We start from the raw sequence: 15291 nt of genomic DNA on the forward strand, positions 1-15291 counted from the left end.
GCAGGTTCAGATGACAAGACCAACGTAGAAATCGTGATTCTCATCGGAACCGGAGTCATTGCCATCTTTTTCTGGGTCCTTCTACTCGTCATCTTTTGCAATGTCAAACGGGTCAGTACAACATGTCGCAGTTTCACTCTGCATTCAAATCACAAACAGCTTAAATTCACATGCTTTTTAAAATGAACCCCTGATGTCCCCAAGGATTTTCAGTAGCTGCAGTCACCCAGATACACATACACTGCCTCTAGAACAATATATTTGCAAACCATATTAACATTTCTATCTTGAACATGAGTTGCAAAGTCAGCAATTCTACAAGATGTTATGGAACGCAGCTCACCTCAGTGTAGCCTCAAGCTCATTGCTTCTGCGTTCTGATTGGCTGGTATCGGCCAGAAGTAATTGTTATGATGTTGTCCTGCAGGTGAACCCAGCTGATATCAAAACAGGCTATCTGTCCATCATCATGGACCCAGGGGAGGTGCCGCTTGAGGAGCAGTGTGAATACCTGCCGTATGACTCCAGCCAATGGGAGATCTCACGAGACAGACTGCGGCTTGGTACTTTCACTCAGTTGGTTCAGTTTAAGAGCTTTGATGTAGTATCAAACTCGATCCAAGAAGAGAACTTTCAAGGCTTGTATCCCAGAAATAAAGCATATTTATGGTCTAAATATTGTTTAAAAGAAATAACTGTTTTCAGAATGGAATACTAGCTTACTACGTACTGTGCAGTGTATACTATTCACTTTATATGTAAAGTTAATTCATTTAAAGAAGTATGATGTAGGATTGAACTCAATCCAGACAGAGAACATTCATGGCTTGTATCCCAGAATCAAAGTATATATATGATCTTAAACTTGTACCAATACTGAGGCTGTGTACATAATGGAATACTAGTACATAGTACTTAATGTGCAGTATATGCCTACTATTTTTTTTAAATAGAATGTGAAACAATGCATTTAGTAGTGCAATGCAAAAAGTAGTATGCAACATTGTTGTCACATGACCTCACCATGTTGCATGTGAATTTTGTCCAATCAAATTTTCTTTTTTTTTGCATTTTTGTTCCAATTTTGAATACAAATGTATTAAAGTCCTCATACTTATGCTTGCAAATTTCACATACTGTGTGTAGTATGCTACTACATATACTGCAGAAATAGTAAGAGTAGTATGGTAGTATGCTATTCGAAATCTAGCCTTGACCTGTGTGTTAGGAAACCTTGTGTGATTTGATTCTACAGGTTTCATACATAACAAACATTTTATATTTCTCAGGACTGGGGCGAGTAGCACAGCAGTAAAATCAATACATTATGAATAGAAAGTCCAAAGCTCAGAGGACGCCTGAGGTGTTTTCACTGACTACTTCCTGTGACCTCTTGAGAAAACCTGCTTCAGGGGCTTTGACCCAACATTTTGTCTGTATGTCAGATAAAAACAGGAATATGTTAAAAAGTTTGGCTACGTTCCAATTTGCATACTTCTACTGCTCACAGAAAGTACCAAGTTTGATAGAAAAGTTCATACTTGAGTATTTAGTAAGACACCTTTGACATCAATTTTTAAATGTACAATGATTTGGGATGCACAAATTTTGATCTATACTATTTACAGTAGGACAGATTTGAATTGGGATGCACTACATGGAATATTGTGCATATTGGGTTTAAAGGAATATTCCAGGTTTAATACAACTTAAGCTTAATCGACAGCATTTGTGGAATAATGCTGATCACAAAAATAAATTTCGACTCGTCTCTCCTTTTCTTTAAAAAAAGCAAAAATCACAGTTACAGTGAGGCATTTACAATGGAAGTGAATGACCAATATGTAAACTTTAAAATAAAAGTACAGCCACAAGACGAAAACAATATGCGTGTTAACATTATTTTAGTGTTATAAAATCACTTTCTAAATTTCCTGAATAAAGTTAGATCCAATTTCACAACTTTGTTGCCATGATGGTGTAACAATGTAAAGCCTTATCCCTAAAATGGCAGTATAAATGACGATTTAAATAACTTTAATACAGCTCAATTAATACATGAGTTTTAACAGAAGAATTAACGTGCTTTTAAAAACAGAAAAGCTTCACAATTCTGCCTTTAAAACCTTCCAAAAATTGGCCCCATTAATTTCCATTGTAAGTGCCTCACTGTAACCTGGATTTATTTATTTATTTATTTTCAAGAAAAGTAGGGACTAGTTGAAATAAAAAATGTTTGCAATCATTTTGCCACAAATGCCTGAAAAAAACCCCGAAATATTCCTTTAACTAACATTTACCCTCTCTCCAGGTAAAGTGCTCGGCCATGGAGCTTTTGGGAAGGTGATTGAAGCTTCTATCAATGGACATGACAAGAAGACCTGTTTAAACACAGTGGCTGTCAAGATGTTGAAAGGTTCATTCTTACTCAAACTACACAACTACAGGTCAGTGAATTCACAGGCTCTTAAATTAACTTTAAATGTGGTGTTTCATAGAGGGAGCCACGGCCAGTGAACACAAAGCCCTCATGTCAGAACTGAAAATCCTTATTCACATCGGAAACCATCTCAATGTTGTCAACCTGCTTGGAGCGTGTACCAAACCCAGTGGTGAGTGTGAACCTATCACTGTCTGTCACTAATAGGTATTAGAGCCAAACTTTTGACTATAGACATGAACTTCAGTCCACTTCACAGCTTATTCTTTCCTTGAACCGCCCACTTAGGAGGAGACGTCTGACTGGCACATTACCACAGTTTTTGTTTTTACATGCCGTTTAGGGGTGGGTTTATCTGAAATAGATGATAATTATCCAATAATGGAAAAAAATAAACTCTTCTGCAAATACATGAAAAAACACCAAAGAAAATAATGGAAAATGTGCATCTCGTTTCTAGATGTCGTGTCAAGATAAAAAGAACTTCAACTTTTAGAAATGTGTCTCGAGACACCTGAATTCTGTTCTATTGGTTGCGTTGCATCTAGCTTATTTAGCGCAAGAACGGTTTCAGTCTGAACAGCCCCTAAGAATGAAACTACAACTACAACACTTCATTCTCTCACCCTTTTCTAAACTACTTTCTGATTTTAGGTCCTCTCATGGTTATAGTGGAATACTGCAAATACGGAAATCTCTCCAACTTCCTGCGCACCAAGAGGGAATTCTTCTTACCGTACAGGGTGAGAGATGCAGATGCTGACTGATGTAACGTGATGATATATCATATCGTCCATCATACAACAGCTTATTACAATCAAAAATAAATAATTTGTGATGTGGAAATCTGGTGTTGAGTAACATGTGCATGTGGTTGCAGGATCGGTCTCCTAAAACTCAGAGTCAGGTGCGGAGAATGATCGAGGCGGGTCAGATGGGTCAGCTTGGACATCAGCCATCCACCTCCTCCGACATCAACCCCCCGATGCAGTTTCGAGGTAAGAGCAGTCAAAAGAGCTCTCCATCACTGGAGAAATATAAGCGTTCTTCATGACAATCTCAGCTAAAAAGAATAGTTCACCCAACAATTCTGTCATTATACAAGAGTGAATAATGATAGAATGAACTATTACTTCAATTCATAAATCAAATCCAACCATATTGCCTATTATTTAGTTCATTGTTTTCCTTAAAGGTTACAGGTTTAATACATGCAACAATCGACAACAATGATTTCGAAGTTGTATAAACAAATATTACTACAGAATTACTTTTAGTGTCAATAGAAAGTATGTCACAGATGCAATCGATAGAGCTTAAATTGTATCTAATCTGTAATTTTACTTTTCAATTTTACTGTAATTTTAAAGGCCAGTAACCTATTAATCGGCCTATAGTTTTTAAAATAAAGAATGTTTCAAAAATGTCTTTCCTTACTATGATGGGCACAGATATAGAGGCTACAAGAGTCTAAAATTAATAAATTCCAGATGAAGTTTATTGTGTTAAACCAAAATGAAAATGTGGTGCATAATGTGGGAATTTTAACTATAAACGAGCCCAAAACATTGGGGAATCTTATTTTGAAATGATGGAGACTTAGTATTTACCAAATTAAGCTTTTTATATTCTACATATTCACCAGATTAAGGGTTTGTATACGTATTGTGATGAGGTTTGTCATTATTCACAAGTTTAAATCGGTTACACGATGTATGTGCTGGTGCGGCACGTTTCCATATTGTCGCATTTTTATTTGCATGCCCTCGCTTCAATTTAGAACACTTGATTATCTAATCAAAATAACAATGTTTGCATTTAAGTGAGGATACAAATATGGATGAAAATTGTCAGTCAGTGACTGTTTTTATTTCTCCTCTAAAGGCAGCTGTTATACCGTAGAACAAAGCCGTTCTAACTGTAGAATCTTCCAACACCGGCCAAAACACACACACACACACACACACACACACACACACAAAAAGTTTAAACTAGGTCTGTGACAGGGGCTAAGCCAGAAGAGTGGCACGGGGTTTAATTATTTAAATATGTATGTTAAAATTGTCTTTTTTTTTTTTTTAATTAGATACATTTTTACAGGTAGGCTATTAATCTTTGAGACAAGTATATGTACAGTATACATGCCATAAAATACACTTTTTTTAATATATTAAAATATATACTTTTTTTTTAATAATAGGCACAAATGGGCAGATTTAATTCATATCAAACTGACAATGCATTATTAGACACTGTACATGTACATACAGATATAAAACATTTTGAATACTGAATTTTAATTTGCTGAAGTTTAAAATCTCAAAACGCTACTTTTCTCTGGTACCTGGATGCAGCTTGCTGAACGACCGGGTCCTTCTCAGTCTCTATCGGGTCTCTCTTTCGCTTTTGACAGTGGTTCAGATGAAAGTCAATGTGCATTTTAGGGCTATGCAAAGAGATACTGCAGCTTGCCCGTTTCTCTCACATGGCTGTTTCACCACTTGCAGGTGGTCTCCAATCTCCTCACAATAAATCCACTCCCATGTTTATTATGCCCAGGACATGCTTTGCACGTTATACATAAGAGTGCACTGCTCCACGTAATCAGATTTAGTGCTAGGATGTGCATTTGAGTCGAGCATGTACCTCCTGAAAATTTGTATATGCCAATTTTTGCCACAGAAGGTGTTTGAAAAACATTAGTGAAGTTTTGCCCATTGTACAAAGGTGCCTGGGTTTTAACCCCGCCCCCACCCTAATCGGAGCCTGTAAGTCTGAGTAGCCTGCAAGGAACAACTCAGGACACCTTTCTTCTATCGTGTAAAGTTTCAGGAAGTTTAAAAAAAAAAAAAAAAAAAAAAAAAGGGTGGGGGGGTGGGGGGTCTCCTAAGCAACCAAATTGGCCCAGATGCTAGGGAGGATACAGTCACATAGGGTATCCTCCTCGTGGTCGCTATAATGTGGTTCACTCTCGGTGGGGCGCGTGGTGAGTTGTGCGTGGATACCGCGGAGAATAGCGTGAAGCCTCCACACGTGCTACGTCTCCGCAGTAACGCGCTCAACAAGCCACGTGATAAGATGCGCGGATTGACGGTCTCAGACGCAGAGGCAACTGAGATTCGTCCTCCGCCACATGGAATGAGGCGAGTCACTACGCCACCACAAGGACTTAGAGCGCACTGGGAATTGGGCATTCCAAATTGGGGAGAAAAAAAAAACAATACTGCATTAACTGTGTTTATAAAAAAATTATGCGTTTAACAAAAAAATAATCACAGAAATGAACATGTTACATTTCCCAGCCCTAGTTTAAAAGAATCAGCAACTATCGGCATATATTTTTGCAGATAACCGCTAGTTACAAAAAGCAGCTATTGGCACTGATTAACCGGTAAAACCGATATATCGGCCTACCTCTAATAAAATATTTTTCTGCTTTCTTTTTGTTTTTTACCCGATTGCAGCGGATGATCTTTGGAAGACCCCACTCACGATAGAGGATTTGATATGTTACAGCTTTCAGGTTGCACGCGGGATGGAATTCCTGGCATCTCGTAAGGTAAAATCCAATGTATTCCAGTGTGAACTCACTGACACTCTGATTTCCTGGTGAATACCGAGTCACGTTTCAGGGTATCTTATTGACAGGTAAACTATTAATCCCAGTTGGATTGCGTGTTGATTAAACATAGGAAGGAATATAATGCCAGATACAAAATGACCATTGTAAACAAATACCTAGATAGTAAACAACAAAAGAAAATCTTTTTAAACATATATTTGTTTCATTTGCTATGAAATATGAATCATGCTTATTTGTATTATATTTAAATACATATTGGTGAGCAAGTAACAACACCAAAGTTTATTCAGTGCTCTACTGTGAAATATGGCACTAAAATAAAGCCAGTAATCTTGATTATTGTCCGATTGTGGTAGTGTATACATCGAGATCTGGCAGCCCGGAACATCCTCCTGTCCGAAAACAATGTGGTGAAGATCTGTGACTTTGGTTTGGCACGTGACATCTACAAAGATCCTGACTACGTGCGCAAAGGCAATGTAAGAGAAATCCTATAACTAAAGCACGTGTCCTATCTATTCCAAACCCCTTTTCAGTGACCTGAAGACCTGAAACACTGTAATTGATTCAACTGTTTAAACAAGTTTCAGGATACAACAGTTAATTATTAGTTCAGTCCTTCAATGGTAAACTGATTAGTTTACCTGTTTCGTTTCTGAACAACAAAATAAATAATAAAAATGTTTAGGTACAACCCCCAACAAATATATAGAAGATGTAAAATCTCTTTTAGAATGTAACAATACTAGTAGTATTACTATATTTGAACAGATTTTGATGTCCTAAATAGAAAAGAACTGACTCGCTATGAACCAGCAAGGTTAGGTAATGGGATCACTGTTAAGGGGCATTGATCAAATGATCATCTTGCTTATACCAGCTCTGATCATGATACATGTGAAATGTGTTATCTGTGATTGTGTTTGTAGGCCAGACTGCCTCTGAAGTGGATGGCTCCTGAGAGTATCTTTGACAAGGTTTACACCAGTCAGAGTGATGTATGGTCATTCGGAGTATTGCTCTGGGAGATTTTCTCTCTAGGTGAAAGTTTACTTGAGCAACATCAATTTGACATGCACAGCAGATAGTTTACGAAAAGTTAAAAAAAGAATTTATCTTCAGTGCATGGAACGAATTAATATCCAGTGCTCTGACCCATTCTGAAACATTAGGGTTTAGGGTAATTATAAACTTTTTTAATAAGAAGGCCGCAAAGTAATTGAACATATTGGAAATCCTTGAAATTATTACATATATTTTTTGTTATTTACAATTGTATTACAGATATTATGTAATTTATTATAATGTAGTATTATTATAATTTTACTGTTGTTGTTTTTTACCCTAACAAGTTTTTAATTGTCTATAACTGATGACTTATTAGCAATATTATTATTATTATTATTATTATTATTAATAATAATAATAATATACATTTTAAATAATGGAAAGATTTAATATCCAATACTCTGGCCCAGACTGAAACATTAGGGTTTAGGGTAATCATAAACTTTTTTAAATAAAAATGCCACAAAGTTTTTGAACTTTTTGGAAAGCCTTAGAATTAATTTTATATACTTTTTTATTATTATAAATATTATTTTTAATAATGTAGTATTGTTTAATTTTATTGTTGTTGTTATACAGCTCTCTAAAGTTGTCTATAATTGATTCCTCATTTGTTGTATATTAGCAATAATATTATTTTTAATAATAATAAAATACTATTATGATTAATAATTATAATAACTTAATAATAATAATAAATATTATTCTTAACTTTTTTATTAATATTTATATAACTTTATATATTAAACTTACATTGTTATATATTTCAGCTTTCTAGAAAAGAAACATTTTATTTATTATTTATTTATTTATTTTTTATTGTGTCATCTAATAAATACATTTCACTTCCCATCAGGTGCATCTCCATACCCGGGCATTCAGATCGATGAGGACTTCTGCACACGGCTTAAAGATGGTACCAGGATGAGGGCACCAGACAACGCTTCCCCTGAGATGTAAGCATTGGCATGTTAATTGTTTCTGACATGTGATCTGATTCGCATGGCTAATCAGATTTATGACCTCCTATAGTGATGAAAGCTCAAGTGAAATAGTTAATGTTGAGTTGTGTGATATGTACTGGTAGATATGGGATCATGTTGGCCTGCTGGCAGGGCGTGCCCAGGGAAAGACCCACGTTTCCAGCTCTGGTGGAGATACTTGGAGATCTACTGCAGGAAAACAGTCTGCCTGTGAGAAATAAGAGAGCATATTATGATAAGATATTAAATCAAATAGGATTCTGTACATTCTGTAATGCTATTTCAGCATTATAGACTACCATCTTTATCACCACATGGCAGAATGGTCGAATGTTGTTGATTTCTGTGGTTAAATGCGTGTAATTTGTATTGTAGGAAATCCCATTAAATGTGTCTCAGAGCTCAGAGGATGATGGCTTCTCACAAGCTTCCTCGAGACCCTCATCACAAGAAGAGATCAGACTAGCCAGTAACACACTGTCTACACGGTACACATTATTTTATGTCATGGTGGAGACCTACCATTGAGTTCTATTGTTATTAAATTAAGCTAGTTAGATCTATCTGTCTGTTTGTCCATCTGTCCGTCCGTCCATTCAGTCGTTTCTTTCTATCGTTCGTTCTATCGTTAGTTCTATCGTTTGTTCTATCCTTCGTTCTATCGTTTGTTCTATCCTTCGTTCTATCCTTCGTTCTAATCGTTTGTTCTATCATTCGTTCTAATGTTTGTATCATTCGTTCTATCGTTCGTTCTATCCTTTGTTCTATCGTTTGTATAGTTCGTGCTATCGTTCGTGCTATCGTTCGTTCTATTGTTAGTTCTATCCTTCGTTCTATTGTTAGTTCTATCCTTCGTTCTGTCGTTAGTTCTGTCGTATGTTCTATCGTTTGTTCTCTTTCGTTCTATCGTTAGTTCTATCATTTGTTCTATCTTTCGTTCTATCGTTCATTCTATCGTTAGTTCTATCGTTAGTTCTATCATTCATTCTATCATTCGTTCTATCGTTCGTTCGCATCGTTCGTTCTATCGTTAGTTCTATCCTTCGTTCTATCCTTCGTTCTATCGTTCGTATCGTTCATTCTATCGTTCATTCTATCATTAGTTCTATCATTAGTTCTATCGTTTGTTCTATCGTTTGTTCTATCGTTCGTTCTATCGTTTGTTCTATCGTTTGTTCTCTTTCGTTCCAACGTTTGTTCTATCGTTTGTTCTATCGTTTGTTCTATCTTTAGTTCTATCGTTCGTTCTATCGTTCGTTCTATCGTTCGTTCTGTCGTTCGTTCTGTCATTCGTTCTATCGTTCGTTCTATCGTTCGTTCTGTCGTTCGTTCTATCGTTTGTTCTCTTTCGTTCCAACGTTTGTTCTATCGTTTGTTCTATCTTTCGTTCTGTCGTTAGTTCTGTCATTCGTTCTATCGTTCGTTCTATCGTTCGTTCTGTCGTTCGTTCTATCGTTTGTTCTCTTTCGTTCCAACGTTTGTTCTATCGTTTGTTCTATCTTTCGTTCTGTCGTTAGTTCTGTCGTTCGTTCTATCGTTCGTTCTATCGTTCGTTCTATCGTTTGTTCTATCGTTCGTTCTATCGTTTGTTCTCTTTCGTTCCAACGTTTGTTCTATCGTTTGTAATATCGTTTGTTCTATCTTTCGTTCTGTCGTTAGTTCTGTCATTCGTTCTATCGTTCGTTCTATCGTTCGTTCTATCGTTTGTTCTCTTTCGTTCCAACGTTTGTTCTATCGTTCATTCTGTCGTTAGTTCTGTCATTCGTTCTATCATTAGTTCTATCGTTTGTTCTATCGTTCGTTCTATCGTTTGTTCTATCGTTTGTTCTCTTTCGTTCCAACGTTTGTTCTATCGTTTGTTCTATCGTTTGTTCTATCTTTAGTTCTATCTTTAGTTCTATCGTTCGTTCTATCGTTCGTTCTGTCGTTAGTTCTGTCATTCGTTCTATCGTTCGTTCTGTCGTTAGTTCTGTCGTTCGTTCTATCGTTCGTTCTATCGTTAGTTCTGTCGTTAGTTCCATCGTTCGTTCTATCGTTCGTTCGTTCTATCGTTCATTCTATTCTTCTTTCTATCATTCGTTCTATCTGTTTTTCAGTCTGTCTGTCTGTTTTTCATTTGTTCTTTCTATCTATCGTTCGTTCTATCATTTGTTCTTTCTATCTATTGTTCGTTCTGTCCTTTATTCTTTCTATCGTTCATTCTGTTGTTCTGTTGTTCTATCTGTCAATCTGTATGTCTCTCTGTTGTTCATTCTATCTATCATTCTATTGTTTGTTCTATCATTTGTTCTTTCTATCTATTGTTCTATCTATCTATGTATCGTTCGCTCTTTCGTTTGTTCATTCATTTTATCATTCATTCATTCATTTGTTCCATCATTCGTTATGTCTGTTTTTCTATCTATCATGCTATATATCATTCTATCTTTCTTTATATCATTCATTATATTGTTTGGTTGTTCGTTCTGTCGTTCGTTTGTTTGTTCTATCGTTTGTTTGTTCAATCATTCGTTCGTTCGATCATTTGTTCGTTCTATCTTTCTGTTGTTCTATGATTCATTCTATCGTTTGTTGGTTTGTTCGATCTTTTATTCTATCAATCGTCCTGTCATTTGTTCGTTCTATCATTTATTCTATCTATCGTTCTATTGTTCATTTGTTCTCTCGTTTCATCATTCGTTCTATTGTTCAGTCTATCATTCTACCTATCATTCTATCATTTGTTTGTTCTATCCATCATTTTATCACTCTACATTCATTTGAAATGTAAACCTAAACATTATCATATTATATAATTCTTGCATTATAGGGTATGATGAGGAGTTTATTAAACTCATGGATGTGTATTAGCTACTATTAATATGATATTTTGGGGATTTTGGTGAACTTTTACACTGTTTTTCATGTAAACTACAATTCAATATATAAATTTGAATACACGTGCTTTTCTTTGCCTCCAGATATTACAACTGTGTGCCTTTTGCTGGGTGTATCATGGTCGGACCCTCCAGTAGGCCTACTTGTCATTCACGGGTGAAGACATTTGAAGAACTTCCTCTGGAAATTACATCACACAAGACACATCATGTGAGACTAGGGCCTTAAAAGTGCACTAAATTTGTCTATTTTTGCAAGAATTTTCTTTATAAAATTGCAAACAATCTACATCAGTATTGTTTTAAACACCTTTATGTATTTAGGACAGCCAGACAGACAGTGGGATGGTTTTGGCATCAGATGAACTGGAGAGATTTGAACACAAGCACAGAGGGGCCTTGTTGAAAAAGTAGGTGATAATTGACAAAGGTGCACAGAATTTATTTGTAAGGCATAATAATCATTTTAAGTGAGCCGTAGTCTACTGAGTTAACATAATCCCTCTCTTCTCTCTCTCTATAGCGCATCAGCGGGCCGCAGCACAGAACGGCTTATCAGTTCAACGTCTGTGAGCAGCACTGGCAGTACCAGCACACTGCGACCACCATTCTTCAGCCAACTCTCTGGACAAACCTTCTACAACAAAGAGTACGGCCAACTGTCAGAAGAGGGCGTCAGTGACTTCTTCTCCTCCTCAGATCAGGCAGGGTGTGACAGAGCCTGCCCAGCAACCTCCAACCTGTAACAGCACTGATTGACCAGTCATATTCTGCTCAGCCCCGCCCCCCTCACCACTAACTGAACTGATCTCTGGCTTTAAGTTCTTTCAGCAGCCACTGGGTGGCACCATTATGTCAATTTCAAATGAAAAAGTATTTTATCGCCTTAGTTACATATACTGTATCTTTATATAAAGAGTAAACATCTTTTTATTTGTACAAAAAAAGAGAAAAGAACCAGAGTGGGGAAAAAATAAAGGAATATATCTTCTTTTGATGAGACTCATTTTTTTCATTTTACAATAGTGATGAGGTAAGAAATATTTTTTATATTAATACTAAATATAGGAATAAAAATATAGAAAATAAATTGTATTGTTTATTATTCTATTTTGAATATATTTTATTTAAATATGTGTAATGTAATATTTGTATCTTTTTAATTAAATATAATTTAACATAGAATAACATAGGTAGCAGGGTACCTGATTATTTAGAATATTATTTATCATTAAAAATATACAAATATTACATATATTTAATGTTTTGAATTGTACAGACTTTTACTGTTTGCCTAAACTAATGACTAAAACTCAACAATATTTAACTGTTCACATTTACTGTCAATCTTATTCATAAAAAGAGAAAAGGATCAGAATGGGGGGAAATAAAGGAATATGTCTTCTTTTAATGAGACATTTTTTTTCTTCATTTTTTTAATAATGAGAGGTAAAAAAATGTTTTTTATATATTAAATAGCATTATTAAATATATAAATAAATAATGTCTAAAACAAATTGAATTATTGTTTTTATACTTTATTTCATAAAAATAAAAATGTTTAATATAAGAATATGTTCTTTAAATGAGATTTTTTTTTCATTTTCAATAGTGATGAAAAGTAAAAAAAACATTTTGATATGAAATATTAATATTAAATTACAAAAATGGATTTGTAAATAACAATTCATACATAAATTATATTGTTATTATTTTATATTTAGCATATTTAATTAAAAATACTAATATTAAAGTTTTTAATTGTGCCACCTTTGCTCACTTGATGTTTTTATTTTTGGCACCATTCTGAGTAAATTCTTGAGAATGCTGTGTGTGACAAAAAGAAAGAAAGAAAAAAATCCTAATAATGTACAAATATAAACAAATAACAAATACACTGGCCGTTGATGTGGTTTTAACTAACTAGTAAACAAAGTCAGGAAAAGTGGCGCAGCCTGTAATGATTTGAATGTAGTGCTAAATGATATCTGCTACAAAAGATTAAACATAGCAACAGGAGTTTTTAAGTGTTGTTTTACTGACAGGTGGTCCTACAATAACATAATTGAATCATTTATAGATTTTCAACTAAATATCTGAGAAGTGTAATCATGAAACTATGAGCTGAAATGTAGGTTGTGGTTTAGTGTTGTCACTGAGTATAGTGAAAATACTCTTCTGTTGCCATGTAAACCACTACAACAGATCACATCTTTGAAATGGAACCTTTCATGTGGAAACACACAATCGAGTTTAACAGGTTCGACTAGAATTTGGAATATTTAAAACACTTGGGACAGGGTTGAGAGTATGAACACTTTACAGGACGTGAATGACATCTTCAGCTTACTGTACAAAACAAACAAGCAAAAAGGTTAACCATTAAACATTATGGAGTGAGGAAACAAAACCATAATTAAGCCACAGAGAACCCTTAGAAATAAGGATATAAACCTAAAAACCCTTAATTCAAAATTCTTTAAGAAGAAAAAGACAATATACTCCCAGAAAGATACAGGCATTAGAGTATCACATTCCCAGTGTTTACCAACACTTTGTTAGTATTTGGTAGCATTGCCTTTAAATTATTTAACTTGGGTCAAATGTTTTGGGTTGCCTTACACAAGTTGCTGGAATTTTGGCCCATTCCTCAGACAGAACTGGTGTAAGTGAGTCAGGTTTGTAGGCCTCCTTGCTCGCACACGCTTTTTCAGTTCTGCCCAAAAAATGTTCTATCGGATTGAGGTCAGGGCTTTGTGATGGCCACTCCAATACCTTGAATTTGTTGTCCTTAAGCCATTTTGCCACAACTTTGGAGGTATGCTTGGGGTCATTCTCCATTTGGAAGACCCATTTGCGACCAAGCTTTAACTTCCTGGCTGATGTCTTGAGATGTTGCTTCAATATATCCACAATACTTCCTCATGATGTCATCTATTTTGTGAAGTGCACCAGTCCCTCCTGCAGCAAAGCAACCCCACATCATGATGCTGCCACCCCCCATGCTTCACAGTTGGGATGATGTTCTTCAGCTTGCAAGCCTCACCCTTTTTCCTCCAAACATAACGATGGTCATTATGGCCAAACAGTTACATTTTTGTTTCATTAGACCAGAGGACATTTCTCCAAAAAGTAAGATCTTTGTCCACATGTGCACTTGCAAACTGTAGTCTGGCATTTTTATAGCAGTTTTGTAGCATTTCTTACTTGCGGAGCAGTTTTTCAGGTTATGTCGATATACAGTGCGTCCGGAAAGTATTCACAGTGCTTCACTTTTTCCACATTTTGTTATGTTACAGCCTTATTCCAAAATTGATTAAATTCATTATTTTCCTCAAAATTCTACAAACAATACCCCATAATGACAACGTGAAAGAAGTTTGTTTGAAATCTTTACAAATTTATTAAAAATAAAAAACGAATAAAATCACATGTACATCAGTATTCACAGCCTTTGCCATGACACTCAAAATTGAGCTCAGGTATATCCTGTTTCCATTGATCATCCTTGAGATGTTTCTACAACTTGATTGGAGTCCACCTGTGGTAAATTCAGTTGATTGGACATGATTTGGAAAGGCACACACCTGTCTATATAAGGTCCCACAGTTAACAGTGCATGTCAGAGCACAAACCAAGCCGTGAAGTCCAAAGAATTGTCTGTAGACCTCCGTGACAGGATTGTATCGAGGCACAGATCTGGGGAAGGGTACAGAAAAATTTCTGCAGCATTGAAGGTCCCAATGAGCACAGTGGTCTCCATCATCCGTAAATGGAAGACGTTTGGAACCACTAGGACTCTTCCTAGAGCTGGCTGCCTGGCCAAACTGAGCAATCGGGGGTGAAGGGCCTTAGTCAGGGAGGTGACCAAGAACCCGATGGTCACTCTGACAGAGCTCCAGCGTTTCTCTGTGGAGAGAGGAGAACCTTCCAGAAGAACAACCATCTCTGCAGCACTCCACCAATCATGCCTGTATGGTAGAGTGGCCACTCCTCAGTAAAAGGCACATGACAGCCCGCCTGCAGTTTCACAAAAGGCACCTGAAGGACTCTCAGACCATGAGAAACAAAGATTGAACTCTTTGGCCTGAATGGCAAGGGTCATGTCTGGAGGAAACCAGGCACCGCTCATCACCTGGCCAATACCATCCCTACAGTGAAGCATGGTGGTGGCAGCATCATGCTGTGGGAATGTTTTTCAGTGGCAGGAACTGGGAAACTAGTCAGGATCGATGGAAAGATGAATGCAGAAATGTACAGAGACATCCTTGATGAAAACCTGCTCCAGAGCACTCTGGACCTCAGACTGGGGCGAAGGTTCATCTTCCAACAGGCCAACGA

At 36.2% G+C, this 15291-nt stretch overlaps 1 protein-coding gene across 3 annotated transcripts in view; it reads left to right on the forward strand.

Moving 5' to 3' along the window:
- The window catches only part of flt4 (fms related receptor tyrosine kinase 4), a 76954-nt gene extending 65013 nt beyond the window's left edge, over positions 1-11941 (forward strand). For all 3 annotated transcript variants that reach the window (XM_051659034.1, XM_051659036.1, XM_051659035.1), the window contains 15 exons: positions 5-111; positions 428-563; positions 2312-2416; positions 2499-2612; positions 3095-3183; positions 3321-3438; positions 5905-5999; positions 6380-6502; positions 6953-7064; positions 7948-8047; positions 8179-8284; positions 8450-8562; positions 11035-11161; positions 11275-11360; positions 11474-11941. In XM_051659034.1, coding sequence (XP_051514994.1) covers positions 5-111; positions 428-563; positions 2312-2416; positions 2499-2612; positions 3095-3183; positions 3321-3438; positions 5905-5999; positions 6380-6502; positions 6953-7064; positions 7948-8047; positions 8179-8284; positions 8450-8562; positions 11035-11161; positions 11275-11360; positions 11474-11696 — 1754 coding nt within the window. In that variant the 3' untranslated portion in view covers positions 11697-11941. The remainder of the gene's footprint in view (positions 1-4; positions 112-427; positions 564-2311; positions 2417-2498; positions 2613-3094; positions 3184-3320; positions 3439-5904; positions 6000-6379; positions 6503-6952; positions 7065-7947; positions 8048-8178; positions 8285-8449; positions 8563-11034; positions 11162-11274; positions 11361-11473) is intronic.
- The last annotated feature ends 3350 nt before the right edge of the window (positions 11942-15291 follow it).

The sequence above is a fragment of the Myxocyprinus asiaticus genome, chromosome 27 (genome assembly GCF_019703515.2).
Source record: "Myxocyprinus asiaticus isolate MX2 ecotype Aquarium Trade chromosome 27, UBuf_Myxa_2, whole genome shotgun sequence".
In the NCBI taxonomy this organism is placed as follows: domain Eukaryota; kingdom Metazoa; phylum Chordata; class Actinopteri; order Cypriniformes; family Catostomidae; genus Myxocyprinus; species Myxocyprinus asiaticus.